Here is a 14,316-nt window from a genome sequence, read left to right as displayed (position 1 = left end):
ATTGGCAGGCGGATTCTTAACCACTGCGCCACCAGGGAAGTCCTATTGCTTGAATTTAATAGTAAAAATTTGACTTGTACCAAAACGAACCAAAAAACAGTTCAAGAAACAACAGGTGGGGTCCGGCCTTTGTTACCAATCCTGGCCCGGCCTCAGTGGGAACCAGCCCAAAGGTGCCCCTGGAGGAGCGTGCAGAAGGGATGGGATGGAGGGGCTGCGTTTCAGGCAGGAGTCGAGGTGGGGCAGGGCTGCCTGTCCAGGCAAGACCCCGGGGGTGGGGGGCACGCTTCCCTCCTCTCTCTGTGCCGCCCCTGGAAGGTGGGTCAGTTCTGGCCTCAGCATTGGCTGAATGGCAGCGCAGGGCTGGGCTTTGGAACCCACAGCATCCTCGCCCAAGGTGGGTGCCATTATCAGTCCTATTTTTCGGATGTGGATTAGGAGAGGAGAGGATTAAGTGTTGAAGCTGGTTTTCTGCTGGCTTTTACCCACCAGGCCTAACATCTCAGGAATCTTCCCCCTCCTCTGCATCCCACTGTTTTTCTTAGACCCCCACCAGCTCTGGCCTGGATGTCTACACTGTCTGCCAGGGTGCGGGTTTTCCAACAACTCCCTCGGCCCCTCCAGGATGATTTGGAAGCTCCTCTGGTTCCTGACCCCTGACTGCCCGGGTAGCCTCTCCGCTGGCTGCCATGGTCCTGTCTGGAGGTCCTGTCCGAATGGTTCCTCCCCTGCCTGCTGAGCTCCAAGGGCTCCCACACTCTCTGCTTGGCCACAGCAGACAACCGAGGTTTCCCCAAAGAGCCCATGACCTTTGGGGCCTCCACCTCTTAGCTCGCTGAGCTCACCCTTCCCATGAGACGTGTTTCCCCTTCTCCATCCGTCAAAAGCTCCCTTGCCCTTCAAGTTCCTGCTTTAGGCTAGTCCTCCTCCTTGAAGACTTAATCACTCCTCTCAGGCACTCTCAGTGCATCTGAGGCTCCACAATGGTCCTCACTGCAGCCTGTTGTAGCACAGACGTCCGTTCATTCATTCAGCAGGCTCTGATTGAGGGCTTACTGTATGTCAGGCTTTGTCCCTATGACGCTGGGGACATGGCAGGGACAGACAGCCTTGGCCCTGCGCTCCTGGAGCTCACAGTTCAGAGGGGGCAGGGCTGGATGTTGTGAAGGGTGGAGTCTTGGGGGACATCAGGGAGGGTTCCTTGGAGGAGGAGATGGCTGAGCCAGGACCTGAGGATTGGAAGAAAGTGAACCAAGTAAAGAAGTGTGTTTCTGTTGTGCTCACAGTTCTGACTCTGGCCTCTGACGCCTCCTTTCCTTCATTTCCTTCATTCATTCAACACACATTCCCGTGAGCCTGCTCTGGACCCACGGCTGCTCTGTGCCTGCTGGGGAAATAGCAGTGACTGACACCGCCTTGGCCCTACCTCGCTCACAATTCAGTGGTGGCGAGAATTTAATAATCACAGAAATATGTATTACAATAAGCCACAAAAATATAAATTTACAAGCTGTGGAATGTACCGAGCACACAGTGAAAGGGAGGCGCCCGCTCTGGTCTGGCGTTGGGGTCAAGAAGTGACACGCTGGGAACAGGTCTGTCTCCCTCAAGGAGACTTTAGGCACTTTTAACTTCATTTCTTGATTAATTTCTGACTTTCGGGCACAGATGGAACTTAAGCATGCACACACGTATACACCCGGGCCAGTCCCCGGGAGTAGCTGCTCTTGGGCCTTCTGTGGTCACTGCCCCACCTGCTGGTCACACTGGGAATGACACTTAGAGGTGGTTCCAGAGCCACTGCATTGGAGCTCCCCTCTGGGAGGTGAGGGGAACCTGGATTTCCCTCCAGTGGGCCCCAGTTGGGCACCTCCCGATGTGTCCCCCTGTGTAGTCACTTTCTCAGGACAGGTTTTGAGCTGGCCCACGGGATCTGTAAGCCTGAGTTGGAAATGACCCACAGCAAGCATCAGCTGATGCTTGCCCCTCCCTGCCTGCCCATGGCATTAGCAGCGCAGAGCGCCATCTCTGTGTCTGTGATTAATAAAGAATGGGAAAGGGAAGTCATGACTTTTTAATAACGCAGGCCATATGGGAGTAAAAGTCAAAACACAGGGCCCAAGGGGGAAAATAAACGACGGGGCAGTAGAGAAGTGCAGGCAAAGCAATGCGGCGGTTAAAATCGTGGGCATTTGGGATGCGAATAATCTGGGGTTCAAGTCCCAGCTCACCCACTTCCAAGAAGTGTGGTGCTAGAGGTTTTAGCTGCCCCCCCGACCCCCGCCTCCATTCCTTTCAGTTCTTCTTTTTTTTTTTTTTTTTTGGCTACACTACGCAGCGCAGAACTTCCCAACCAGGGATTGAACCCACGCCCCTGCAGTGGAGGTGCAGAGTCTTAACCACTGGACCGCCAGGGAAGCCCCCTCCTGTCAGCTCTTGATGATAACTTATCTTGTGCTCATATGCCCACTGGGGAGGATGCATGTCATAGATGCATACTAAATTTTATTAAGACTCAACCTGGCCTGGGTGAGAAGTAAATGAGACGATGTCTAAAAAGCGGCACAATATTTTCTGATCCTCCTTTGAGAGACAATTACTATTCTCCATTTTGCAGACTGGTAAACTGAGGCTCAGAGAAGTGAAGTCACTGCTTCAAGGTTATCAGGTAGGAAGTGACAGAGGTGGGACCTGAGGCTTAGTGAGTATACAGACACTGCAGTGGTCACGCTGGGTTGGAGCCCAATTCTGTGAGTCACCAAAACCTATCTTCTTCACAGCTATAAGACCAGAATTTTCCACAGGTATCCTGGCTGCTAAGAAGGCAGCTCCCATCACAGACTCCACCGTTGTGACCCCAGCCTCAGCCTAGCCTTCCCACTGGCTGTCTCTGGCCTACCTGAAATCATCTTAAAAAAAAAAAAAGACCATTTACTCTAAAGCCAGGCAGCTGAAAGCATGGACTGACTGCTCAGGTCACATCTGGTTCAGATTCCAGCTCTCACTTTCTGCTTAATCACCCTGGACTAGTTCCTGCACTTCTCTGGGCCTCAGTTTCCTAGTTTGCCAAATGGGGACTAACAGCACCCAGCCCAGATGGCTGCTTGAAGGATTCAATGAGATCACGGAGGCAGAGCTTAGAAGACAGCCCGTGGAGTAGAAAGCACCCAATGGAGAGCAGCTCATGCCCCCTGGACACTCACTGCACCCCAGGCCTGGCTCCTGCAGGCTCACCAATCCTCGGCTGGCCCTGGTCAGTGGGTTTTCTTGGCCACATCACGTGGTATGTGGGACTTAGTTCCCTGACCAGGGATCGAACCCACGCCCCCTGCAGTGGAAGCATGGAGTCTGAACCACTGGACCGCCAGGGAAGTCCCGAGGTGAGTGTTATCACAGCCCCACTTTCCAAACAGGGGCAGAGAGCCGTCTACCCAAGGCCATGCATGCAGTTAAGTGCCCCGGACCCCGAGCTCTTACCCACAACACTCTACCATCTTTACTGCACCAATTTCGAGCCACAACCAGATGGCAGAAAAAGGGGGCAGAGAAACTGGGGCTTTGGAAAAATGTGTCTCCTTTCCGCCACAGGAAGGACCCTGAGTTTGAACCCTGCCAGGCTTCTCCGTCCTCCCAAGGCCGGGTAAAGGTGAGCAGAAGTCTTTTTACTACACTGAGCTGTCTCTGCTCGCCTCCTGCCCAGCCCCTGGTTGAGTGAGAGCAGCTCAGATGTTAGATGATGTCTATCGACCAGTGTTCGGTAGTTGGGGGCGGGGCCTCCCTCCTTTCTTTTTCATCCCCACTTACCTCAGGGAAGCTGAGGAGCTTTCTATGGTTTGCAGTTATTTGGAGCTTTTTCTTTCAAATCTTAGTCGTGTGCCCTCTCCAGGAGCTGACTGAAGCTATGAGCTCAGGATCACGCCGCTTTTCTCCCCACCGCGTGTTCGAACTTGGCACTCAGGGTTCCCGCTTGACACTGGTCACCTCTTGGCCGGAGCACCCTGTCGAGACCGCCGGCCCCCCCACCCCCGGCCTAGGCCCCCAGGGCCTGACCCTGCCTTCTTGTTCTCTGGGATGATGCCTTTCCTTCCCCCACCCCCACACACCCAGGTGACCACTCACCTTTCAGCTTGATGCTGCCCGCCGCCCTCAACCCCCAAACTGGGATGTTCTTGTGACGCAATGGACCTGCCTCAGGCCTTCTCAGGCCTCATCTTGCAGTCATTCGTGTGACTGATACAGGCCCCCACTAAGGCGGGCTCAGTCTCTCTCGCACACGCGTGCAGGTCCCAAGATGTCCAATGGCGAGCACTCAGAGCTGACGGGCTGCGCTGCCAGGATAGAATCCTGCCCTCAACCACCCGGCAGTCTGGTTGGGCTCTAAACTGTGGCTGTGCAGTGCTGAGGCCAAGTCTCTTGAGCGAGCATGGAGGACAGGCTCTTCCGGGGAAGGGCTCCAGGCCCTTGCAGGCAGCAGGCCCATTAACCAAGACAAGAGTAGAAGAGCAGAGTCAGGTAGTCACTGTATTTTATTGGAAAACATTGATATATATTTTTCTTCACAGCTTGAACTGAACACAATATTGCCCGGTTTAAAAAAAACAAACCAAAACACTCCGAAAACATCCACAGCCTAACGCTTACCTGCCCTAACCCTCAGCTCTCGGCTAGGTCTCCCACTATGCCCCATCCCTCCCCTTCCGTCCCCCGGAGGTTGGGTGCCCGAGGGTGGGGATGAGAAGAGATTCTCAAAGCTGGGCAGGTCCCAGGAAAAGCCATTTGATCAACCTGGGGCTGGGGAGGGAGTGGAGGGCAGATGAAATGAACAGGGAAAAAAACAAAAAAAAATCTGGATGACCAAACTGCCCACATTGACTGAATTGTCCCAGAGGCGAAAATCAGAAGCAAGGTCACGGCTCATGCTCTCGGCCGGGGAGTGTGAGGGCAGGCAGGTGGGCGAGGGCAGAGGCGGGCACAGAGACAGCACAAAGGTCGGGGAGCCAGCCAAGTCACCACAGGGGAGCGGGAGGGGCCGGCGGAGGAAGCAGAGCTGCCCGCGGCCGCTGGTCCTCCAGGGCAGCTGGCCGACGGGACTGTTTTATTGCAGGCATGTTCTCTTCAGAGTGTGGTGGGGCACATCTTCCCTCTCTCCACCCCTCAGCTAGCCCAGCACGGTGTTGGACAAAATTAAAGCTTTAAGGGGCATGAAGAAAAAGAAAGGATAACCAGCATATTACAAAGCGGCCATCCCCACGTCCATTCCGACGAGGGGACCTCGATGCGGGGGGGCAGGGGCGTCACGAGGGAGCGGCATGGGATGTTAGCACCAGGTATTTACAGGACAGCTTGAGATCGCGTCAGGAGCACGGGCTGGACAACGTGCAGGAGGGTCCGGGGAGCAGCCCCGCTCAGCCCCACCTCAGGAAGCCGATCAGATGGGTTCGGAAGAGCAGCCAATGGCATCTGAGCCTCGTCCACTCTCTCCGGCCCCTTCTCTGAGCCGGCCTCCTCAAGTGGGAAAGAATGCCGGCTTCCAAGTCTCCCTCGCCCCTTGACCCTCTCCTGGGCCACATCCAGTCAACACCACAACTCTGGAACCCCCCCCGCCCCCCTCGCCCCGTCCTCAGTCCTTCTGCAATGCCTCTCTCGGCACCCCTGCCCCAACAGGCTGCTGGGATCGGCACAGGGAATCACAGGGCTGGTCGCATGCAACAGCAAAAGGCATGCTCTCCTGCCCGGCCCTCGGAGGGCCTTGGCCCCTCCCCAGCAGGTCCCGGGACAGGGCTGGCAGCCACCCGGCACCCAAAATATAAGAGGACATATGAAAAGAAACAAACCAAGACGGACGAGAGCCACCCGGGCTGGAGAAGGAGGGCAGGGCCCCCCCGACAAGGGGACTAGGGGGCTCATCTTATGAATGCATCAGGCCTTGGAAGATGTGAATGGAAGGGGGAAGGGCAAAAGGAAGAGATGGCAGGGGCATGGAAGGAGACTCGGGAGGAAGAGAAAGAGCAATCATGCAGCTTGGGACAAATCTTTTGTTGCTTTATCAGATTCTCAGTCAATCAATTGGTGTTTGCTAGAACCGGGATACGCAGGGGAGTGTTGAAGATGCGCGCGCGGGAAGAGAGATCAAGAGAACGGGCATCACCAGCTGCCCGGGGGCCTTCACTTTGCAGTCATCATCTGTACAAACTCTGTGGAGGGAAACAGACAGGGAGGAGGTCAGCCAGCGAGCAGGGCTCAGCCCCAAGCCTCACCCCGCACCCCGCCCCGACCTGGGGGCTTGTTCCAGAAGCTCCTGCTGGCCCAGAGACAGGGGCCGGGTCAGCTCACCTTCGTAATTGACCTGGCCGTCTCCGTCGATGTCAGCCTCTCTGATCATCTCATCCACTTCCTCATCGGTCAGCTTCTCACCCAGGTTCGTCATGACGTGGCGCAGCTCTGCGGCGCTGATGTAGCCATTGCCATCCTGGGTGTCGGGACAGACAAAAGCTTTGAGCTCGAGGCATTCGCCCGGCTCTTCCCTGGGGGCCACAGTGCAGGAACTGTCAAGTCACCCACACTCAGCAGGGGCAGGGGGGCTTCCTGAGGTGGCAGAGCAAGTCGGCAGCAGGGATGGCACTGGGGCCTGGGCCTCCTGGAAGTTCTGACTCCCGTTACACAGGGCATCCTGGGACGCCACCTGTTCTGCTCTCTGTCGGAGTCCCAGAGCCACTCTGGGAAAGGCCTGCTCACCTTGTCAAAGACACGGAAGGCCTCTCGGATCTCCTCCTCGCTGTCTGTATCCTTCATCTTTCTGGCCATCATGGTCAGGAACTCCGGGAAGTCAATGGTCCCGTTCCCTGCAAGGTGGGGAAGGGAGCAGGGATGCTCTGGGCCTGGGCGCTGGGAGACGAGCCCGGAGCCCTGGCAGAGGATAGACACTGGCTCATCCATCAGCGGAGGAAGGTTCCCCGTGGTCGTGAGGGTGACCGGGAGTGGGGCTGCCCACGCGCTCCATGGGGCTCACCATCTGCGTCCACCTCATTGATCATGTCCTGCAGCTCGGCTTCAGTGGGGTTCTGTCCCAGGGATCTCATCACTGTCCCCAGCTCCTTGGTGGTGATGGTACCATCTCCATCCTTGTCAAAGAGGGAGAAGGCCTCCTTGAATTCTGGGAGAAGAAAGACAATGAGTCAGAGGCTGAGGACACAAGGAAGTCCTGACCTTGGGAGACAGGCCGAAAGAGTCAGGCCCACCTAAAGAAACCAGAACAAGACTTCAACTCCAGCCCAAGCCTCTCGCCTCTGTACTCAGGGCCGGACCCTTCCTTCTTTCAGTCAGCACTTACTGAGCACCTGGCCTGTGCCAGGCAAAGCTGCCTGCCTGTCACCCTAGCTCAGTGGGGACAGAGGGGAAAATGGGTGGCAGTGGCCTTAGACCTTCCTACATTTCTTCTTGGTCCCTGGCTTCAGCCTCTCCCTCAAATGATGAAACGGACCAACGTCATGGAGGGGATGAGAGCCGTGGGAAGTCTCTATCTGAAGTATGCCAGCCAAGGTCAACTGGCTGGGAAAGGAAGGGAAGGAGAGGTGCAGGACGCCTCTGGGCGGCACGGCATCCCTCCTGACTGGTACCGCCAGCCCAGTTCCCTGGTTTCCAGAGGAGCCGAGCGCTGTGTATGGTGGAGTCTGGGGGTGGCCGGCAGCAAAGCACGGCTGACGGACGATGCGTGGGGTAGGTGGGGGGACGGAAGGAGAGGGGATGGCTGCCAAGCCAGGAGGATGAGGCGCTAGTGGCACTGAGTGGGAAGGCCACAGCTGGGGACGCATCAGGAGCGGGAGAGAAGCGCGTGGCTCCTGCCCTCCCACTGGGCCCATTTCGGCACCTGGTTCTCCCCACCCCCAAACCCTCAGAGAACAGATGCCTGGCAGCCTATTCCCACAGGGCGTGGGCTGGGGTGAGGTGGTGGACAGTTTGCTAATGGGGACGGTGGGGGGGGGGGGGACGGGGGCGTGACGTGGAGCGTGTGTTTGTGTTACCCGAGGGCAGAGCGGGGGTTGAGTGTGGCAGGAGCCACACGTACAGCCGAGAAGCTTTGCCCCCGAGCCCCTGGGCCCTGGAGAAGCGTTAAGTGTCTCCCTGGGGATGCTGCCACTGCCCTGTGCTGAGGCCTTGTTGTTCTTTGGGGGAGGGGTCATGTGGGCACCCTGCGCTCATGATCACTAAACAACAAGGGGGTTCTCTGGCTTTCCTCGGTGGGTCTCCATAGCCACCGGAGGCCAAAGTTTAGAAGCAGAAAGTGTGGGGGGAGGAGGAGGGGTGGGGGGAGGGGAGGAAAGGAGAGAAGGCCAGTCCATCCCTGTCTCCTCCCACTTCAGAAGCTGGACCTTCAGTACCAGTTACGTGGAGCGTGTTGAACGTGACAGCAAAGCTGGGGTTGGGTAGCTGCTGGGGCCCAGGGGCTACTTTGCTCCAGCCCATGGCTGTGGAGCTTAACTGAGAACTGGCCTCTGTCCTCAGGCAGCGCATCATCTTGGGGCGGGGGGCAGGGAAACCTGCTCAACACACAGTACTTCCTGCAGCTGTGACTTCCTGGGCTTTAGGGGACAGTGGGGCTACAAGAATGAATTAGACAGGATTCAAGGATTTCTTTTAGCTTACTGGGAAATATGTGATCATTCCGTTGTTCATTCATTTTAGTTATTGAGCCAACAAAAATTTACAGAGCACCTACTATGTTTTAGGCACCAAAGATACAGCAGGGACTGATACAAAGTCCCCAAATAAGGAACTCATCTAGTGACAGGAGATACAGCAGGTAAAGACATCATAAAATAATTTCAGATAGAGAGAAAGGCTGTGAAGGAAACAGAGTGACCTGATGGAGAGTAAAGGAAAGCTGTCTATTTGAGAGGGGAGTCAGGGAAGTCCTTTCCAAGGCGACATTGGAGCCGAGACCCGAAGGATGAGAAGGAGCTGCCCAGTCAGTGCAAACCGCCGGGGGAAGGCACTTCTGGCCCAGGAGGAAGCAAGTGCGAGCGCGTGCAAAGGCGAGTGCGGAGGTGGGAGTGCCGAGCCATCTCCTGGGAGGCTCCTCAAGTGGGCCAGGAGCTCTGCAGCCCCACAGTGAGGCAGGGAGCTCACCTTCTGAGCCTAACCAGCAGGGGTCGGGCTCACCCTGCAGCCACTGATTAAAAGACCCCGAGGAGCCATGGCCAGGAGAGGGTTTCGGGCTCAGGACTGTGAGGTTTGGTGTTACTGGGGCAGTGGCGTGCTCTTATACACAATAGGTTTATCTGTCACACGCTTCTCTGGCCGGAGTAAGATTTGGCTGGGGATGCAGAGGCCTTCCCGCGGCAGCGGGAGGGAGGGAGGGAGGGAGGCAAGCTCACCTGCAATCTGCTCCTCAGTCAGCTGGTCAGCCTGGAAAAGCAGGAGGGAGAAAGTTAGTCACAGGCTGGTACATCTTCCTTGCTCAGCCCGGCCCCCTCTGGTGAGGCTGGTTCCACACAGCACCCATGTACCTGGGCAAGGGAGGTCATGCCAGAGCCAGGGTCTGGGATAAAGTCTGGTGGTCCAGGAAGCTGGGGACTAAGGTGTGCTGGAAACCCAGGCCAGCCTGACGCAGGGCCTGATTACACTGCCCTGACTCCGAGGTCTCCAATCCAGCCCAGTGCTCTGGAGCCACGGTGGGCGGGAGGAAGTGCTGCCCCAGACCCAACCCAGCTGCACCAGCACAGCACGGGAGCCCCAGAGGCTGAGTGAAGGGAGCAGTTGCCCTAGAGGCCTAATCAAGCAGCTCTAGAAGGCTCCAGACCAAAACAGGCCAGTCCTTGGGTAGGGCAGAGGGAAGGCGTCTGGGGGCTCTTCGCTAGTTTCTATGTCACCGATTTGGAGGCACTAGGTCCGAGCACAGTGGACCCAACTGGCAACAATTCTCCTAACTGGTGGCTCTGAGGCGCTCCGAGTGCCTAACAGAATCCTGCTCAGGCAGGGGGCAGCCCCCCACTCTCTTGTGCACGGGGCACCATTCCGCTGTTTCTTTTGGGCAGGAAGGGTGGGTGTCAGGGAGGGGACTGCAGCAGGCAGTGGTGGCAGAGGCTGGAGGACTAAAGTCAGCTTCCCCCGCTGCACTGCAGTTTTGAACCCTCTCCGGCCCTGGCCGCTCTGTTTGGTCGTTAGGACGGTGGCAGGCAGCCCTTACTGCATGCGGGGCTTGGGGGCGGGGCAGAGGAGAAGCAAAGGCTAGCTTGTCCCACACTGGTGTGCTGGGAACTAGCCAGGCATAGGGATCCTCTGGGGGAGCAGCCATGAGGGGAACAAAATCCCAACATTTAGCATCAAAAAAGGAATTTTCCTTGGTTTTTGTGAATGCTGCCAAAAAGGCACCGCTCTCCCCAGACCACCATCCCCTTCCTTTATTTCCTTTCACAATTAGGGGAAAGGGGCTTCTAGCGTTGACTCTGAGAGCCCCCCAAACTGATGCATGCCATTGTGTGTATTTGCATTATTCTCTATAAAGTTTCTAGAGCTAGCAACAACCCCCCAACCCTGTCCCAAATATGAAGACCGATCACATTAGAACAGGTCTCAAATGTCCTTTTTCTTTTTTCTTTCTTTCTTTCTTTTTTTTTTTTTTAAATCTAAGGGAAGAGAAACTTAGGCCAAGCCCCAAATAGTCAGAATGGGAGGGGAAATCAAAGTGATGATGACAGAGGGGAGATGGCTGAGGGAGGGGGAAGCAGGAAGGTAGAGAAGGAAAAACACCACACATGCACATTCTGGAAAAGTCCAAAGTCTAAAGGGAAGGTTAGGAGGCCAAATGGAGCTACTTCTGCATCGCTTTCAAAAAAGACCCAGGGCTGCTGGGCTCCTGAACGCCAGCCTGGCAGCCCCAGGCCCACAGCCCCTTGCTCCTCCGCTTCCCCTGGCTTCTACGGGTAAGGAAGCTGGAGCCGATCCCCTAGGTCCTGACACCCGAGGAAGCTGCTGGGGGAAAGTGAGAACAGAGGATGGGCTTCTGGTTACCAAGGCCAGGTGATGCCAGGAGAGGGGAGGGGAGGAGGCAGACGGGAGAGCAGCAGTCTGGGGAGCAGGGCCGCCATCCCCTCTGCTTTCATCCTCTTCCCCTGGCCTGGATGGAAAAAGCTAGTCCAGTCGGGGACCTCCGCGCCCCTACCACACCACCTTCGGGCAGCAGTGGCAGGGGCTGCGGGCAAGGCGGTTGGCACAGGCTGCAGAATGGCCCAGAGTGGCTCTGAAGGCCGGTGTCTGCCGCTCCCCACCGCCAAGCTGCAAGGCGCAGAGAGGCTCGGCCACACTCCTACAGGGTCACTGCAAATAGGCGTGGCTCTGACTGTAGGGCCCATCGCACACTCTCTCCCTCCCTGTTAGGAGACCCTCTCCCCTGCTTGGGGAAGGAAAGGTCCCAGCTCCGAGCCAGAGATCTCAAAGCATGGCTGCTGCCCAGGAAACTGATCACCGCTGGGGAGCCCTTCTCAGGGCTTCTTCCCTTTCCAGAGCTGAAGATTTTCAGCTTTCACCAACAACTGTCTCCAAATAACCCAGTTGGTCTCCTGCTTCCATGTCCTTCATCTTAGGCTCCAGCAAGGAGCTGGACAAGGAAAAAAAAATAATCCTGGGGTGGGGGAGGGAAGAGGGTATTATTTCTCTGCCTTGCCCCAGCCCCCAGCCAGTGCCAGAGAGCAGTGTTAGATGAGGTCAGAAAGCAAGGCCAGGGCCCCTCACCCGGGCCAAGGAGGGGCCACAGAGCTCAGGCCGAAGTCCAAGGCCAGTCAGCAGCGGCTTGCCCCACCCACCCATGCCTTGCCGGCCACAAAGGGAGAGAGACTAGTAGGGCCAAAGCTCGGGTCCTAGTTGGGAGGCGGGCGGCCTCCCAGCACCTGCCAGTGATTCGGCGCCCGTTCAGCAAGGTTCTGCCGGGGGAAAATGGGGGAGAGGTGAGAGGGGCCATGAGGCCTGTGTCAGCAAGTATGAGATCTGATACAAGCAGCGGCGGCCTGTTCTCCCCAGCCTTGCCAGGGATGATGGCTGCGCCCGATCCCGAGGCTGAGCCTGGGGGGCTAGGGGTGTTGTGGGTAGCAGGGACCGGGAAAGAACTAGTCTGCTGGTTTTCTCTCAAAGCCCCAGCTGTGTGAATTAACAGAAGCACTCAGTGAGGGCCCCGAACAGAACAAGCGGCCCTCGGGCTGATGAAGGGGTCCTTCTGGAGGTCTCCTCTAGTCAAGCTCTGCAGTCCCCACCCCGAGGCCACAGGAACAGGCGTCCGATTGTCACCGACGCCACACTGCACTGCACTGTCATTTGGCACAAGTGAGGAGATGCAGAGCGGTGCGTGGAGCTGGAGACCATGAGAAAACCAGCATTCCTGTTTGGAAAGAACAGCTCTCTTGGTCTGAAAGGGACAGTGAGCGGGTGAGGTTCAAGGCTGAAAAAGCTGGCTCGTTTGATGCAGCCCAAACTTTCATCTCCCACCCCCATTTCCTACAGCGTCAGTGCGCCATAGGGGCCCGAACAACTCCGCCCACCTGCTCCCACTGCCCTGCCTTCTGCCCAGCTTCATTCTTTCTGGGAAGGGGACCCGAGAGCCACTCCCTCCGGCCTCTGCAGCCCACCCCCCATCCAGACTGAACAGTCTTTGTCCCAGCTTTGCCCTGGAAACTTCCAGGGAGCTACCCACATCCACCTCCAACCCGAGGCCCACCTCAGCCGCCATTCATTTTCTCCAACATGTCCCCAGATCTCCTTCCACCCCACCTCCCACACCACCCAAGCCAAAGTCCTCTCCCATCCCTCACCTCGGAAAGCCACCTCCTCGTGGACCCAAACGCAACACTCCGCACTTCCAAACCCAACCTCCCTTCCTAGTTCAATAGCCTTAACCCACCAGTAACCGCAGAACCTTCTCTGGCTGCCCCCCCCATCAACCACGAGGCCCCCTGTCCCCCCAGCACTGGCAAGCTCGCCATCCCCTTTTGACCACTTCCCCGACCCCAATCCTCTTCAGTCCCTGCAGGTTTCCAGAGCATCTCCTAACCTCGGCTGCCACCCACCCCAGGCTCTTCTTCCCCAAGCTTGCATCTCACCCTCCTCCTCCTTCCTCTGCACTGTCGGTCTTTGGAGAACCTCCTTCTCTCTCCTCAAGGGTCTGATCCGTAGAAGGGCCCCCCCCCCGCCGCTCCAGGAGCACTCCCCCCATCCAGGCCCAGCTACCCACGGCCCCCTCTCGGGGAGCTCCCCAGCAGCCCGGCTTCCCTCCGATCCCCCTTCCCTGCATCCTCTCAGGACCCAAAGCCTTTATCAGGGCACAAATCACCCCCTTCCCTAGCCAATGTTTCTTACCTCGCCCCCCTGGAATCCAAACACCTCATCTTAGCGACCAAACGCCCCATCCTGGGTCCAAGAGCCCTTACCCTCTGAAGGTCCAGATGCTCCATCCTGGGTTCAAATACCCCCTTGGAGGGCTCAGGTGCCCCTTCTGGGGACCAGAGAACCCATCTGGTGCTAAAAGTCGCTTTTGGAAGCCCCGACCCCCTTTTCGGATCCAAACGTCCCGCTCTGGGTTCGAATGCCCTCGATAGTGGGGCAGAGAGGGGTCCAGAGGCGCTCTCCGGGGCCCAAACACCCCCCATCCTGAGTCCACTCGCGCTCTCGGGGGTCCTGCCCCGCCGCGCCCACCTCAGAGCCCCCAGCCTCGGCGGCCCTTCAGCCTCACTCACCATGGCGAGGCCCGGGGTGTCCGGAGCGCGGGGATCAAGGTTCCTCCGGCGGCGGCAGCAGCTGCAGCAGCTTGAGCTCCGCCGCGCGTCCGCGCCTCCACACTCACTGCCCGCAGCGCGCGCCGCCGCCGCCGCCGCCGCCCGCCCCAACGGTCCCTCAACGGCCGCCGCGCGCGCCCCGCCCCGCCCGGTCCGCGCGCCGCCGCACTGCGGCTCCCACGGATCCCTCCGCGCCTCTCTCCGCACTGCCGGGTCCGCGGATCTCTCGCTCCCACCCCGCTCGGGGCTGGGTTTGTGGCCGGCCGCGCGCGCGCGCACCCGCCTGGGGACTACTTTCCGTCGCCGCGCGCCCCGCCCCCTGTGCCCACTCTACTTTTCTCCTCGGCGGAGGGGCACTGCTCGGCGGCGCGTGACGCGTTCTTGTGTGAGCCGCGCCGCTATTGGGCCTGGGCGACGGCGGAAATGAGAGCGCGGTGCCGATTGGTCCGGCCTTCCCTGCAATGCGTCAAACTGGGGCGAGCCACTGCGTGGTGGTGGTGGGCAGCCCTAAATGTGTGTCTGCGTGGAGCTGTGAGGCGTAATGAGGCGAAGGGGA

General features: G+C 58.0%; 1 protein-coding gene across 1 annotated transcript; it reads right to left on the bottom strand.

The window, feature by feature from the left end:
• Window positions 1–5,585: 5,585 nt before the first annotated feature.
• CALM3 (calmodulin 3) lies at window positions 5,586–13,977 on the bottom strand. The gene is made up of 6 exons (XM_082862423.1): window positions 13,722–13,977; window positions 9,375–9,405; window positions 7,010–7,153; window positions 6,736–6,842; window positions 6,334–6,469; window positions 5,586–6,194 (listed from the first exon to the last, which is right to left on the bottom strand). The coding sequence occupies exons 1-6, from the start codon at window positions 13,722–13,724 to the stop codon at window positions 6,166–6,168; spliced, it is 450 nt and encodes a 149-aa protein (XP_082718549.1). The 5' UTR covers window positions 13,725–13,977; the 3' UTR covers window positions 5,586–6,165.
• Between the last annotated feature and the right edge of the window lie 339 nt (window positions 13,978–14,316).

This window comes from Leucopleurus acutus, assembly GCF_964270905.1.
Source record: "Leucopleurus acutus genome assembly, chromosome: 20".
Classification (NCBI taxonomy): Eukaryota; Metazoa; Chordata; class Mammalia; order Artiodactyla; family Delphinidae; genus Leucopleurus; species Leucopleurus acutus.
Note: the sequence above shows the minus strand (reverse complement) of the source record. Positions and strands in the feature narration are given on the sequence as shown.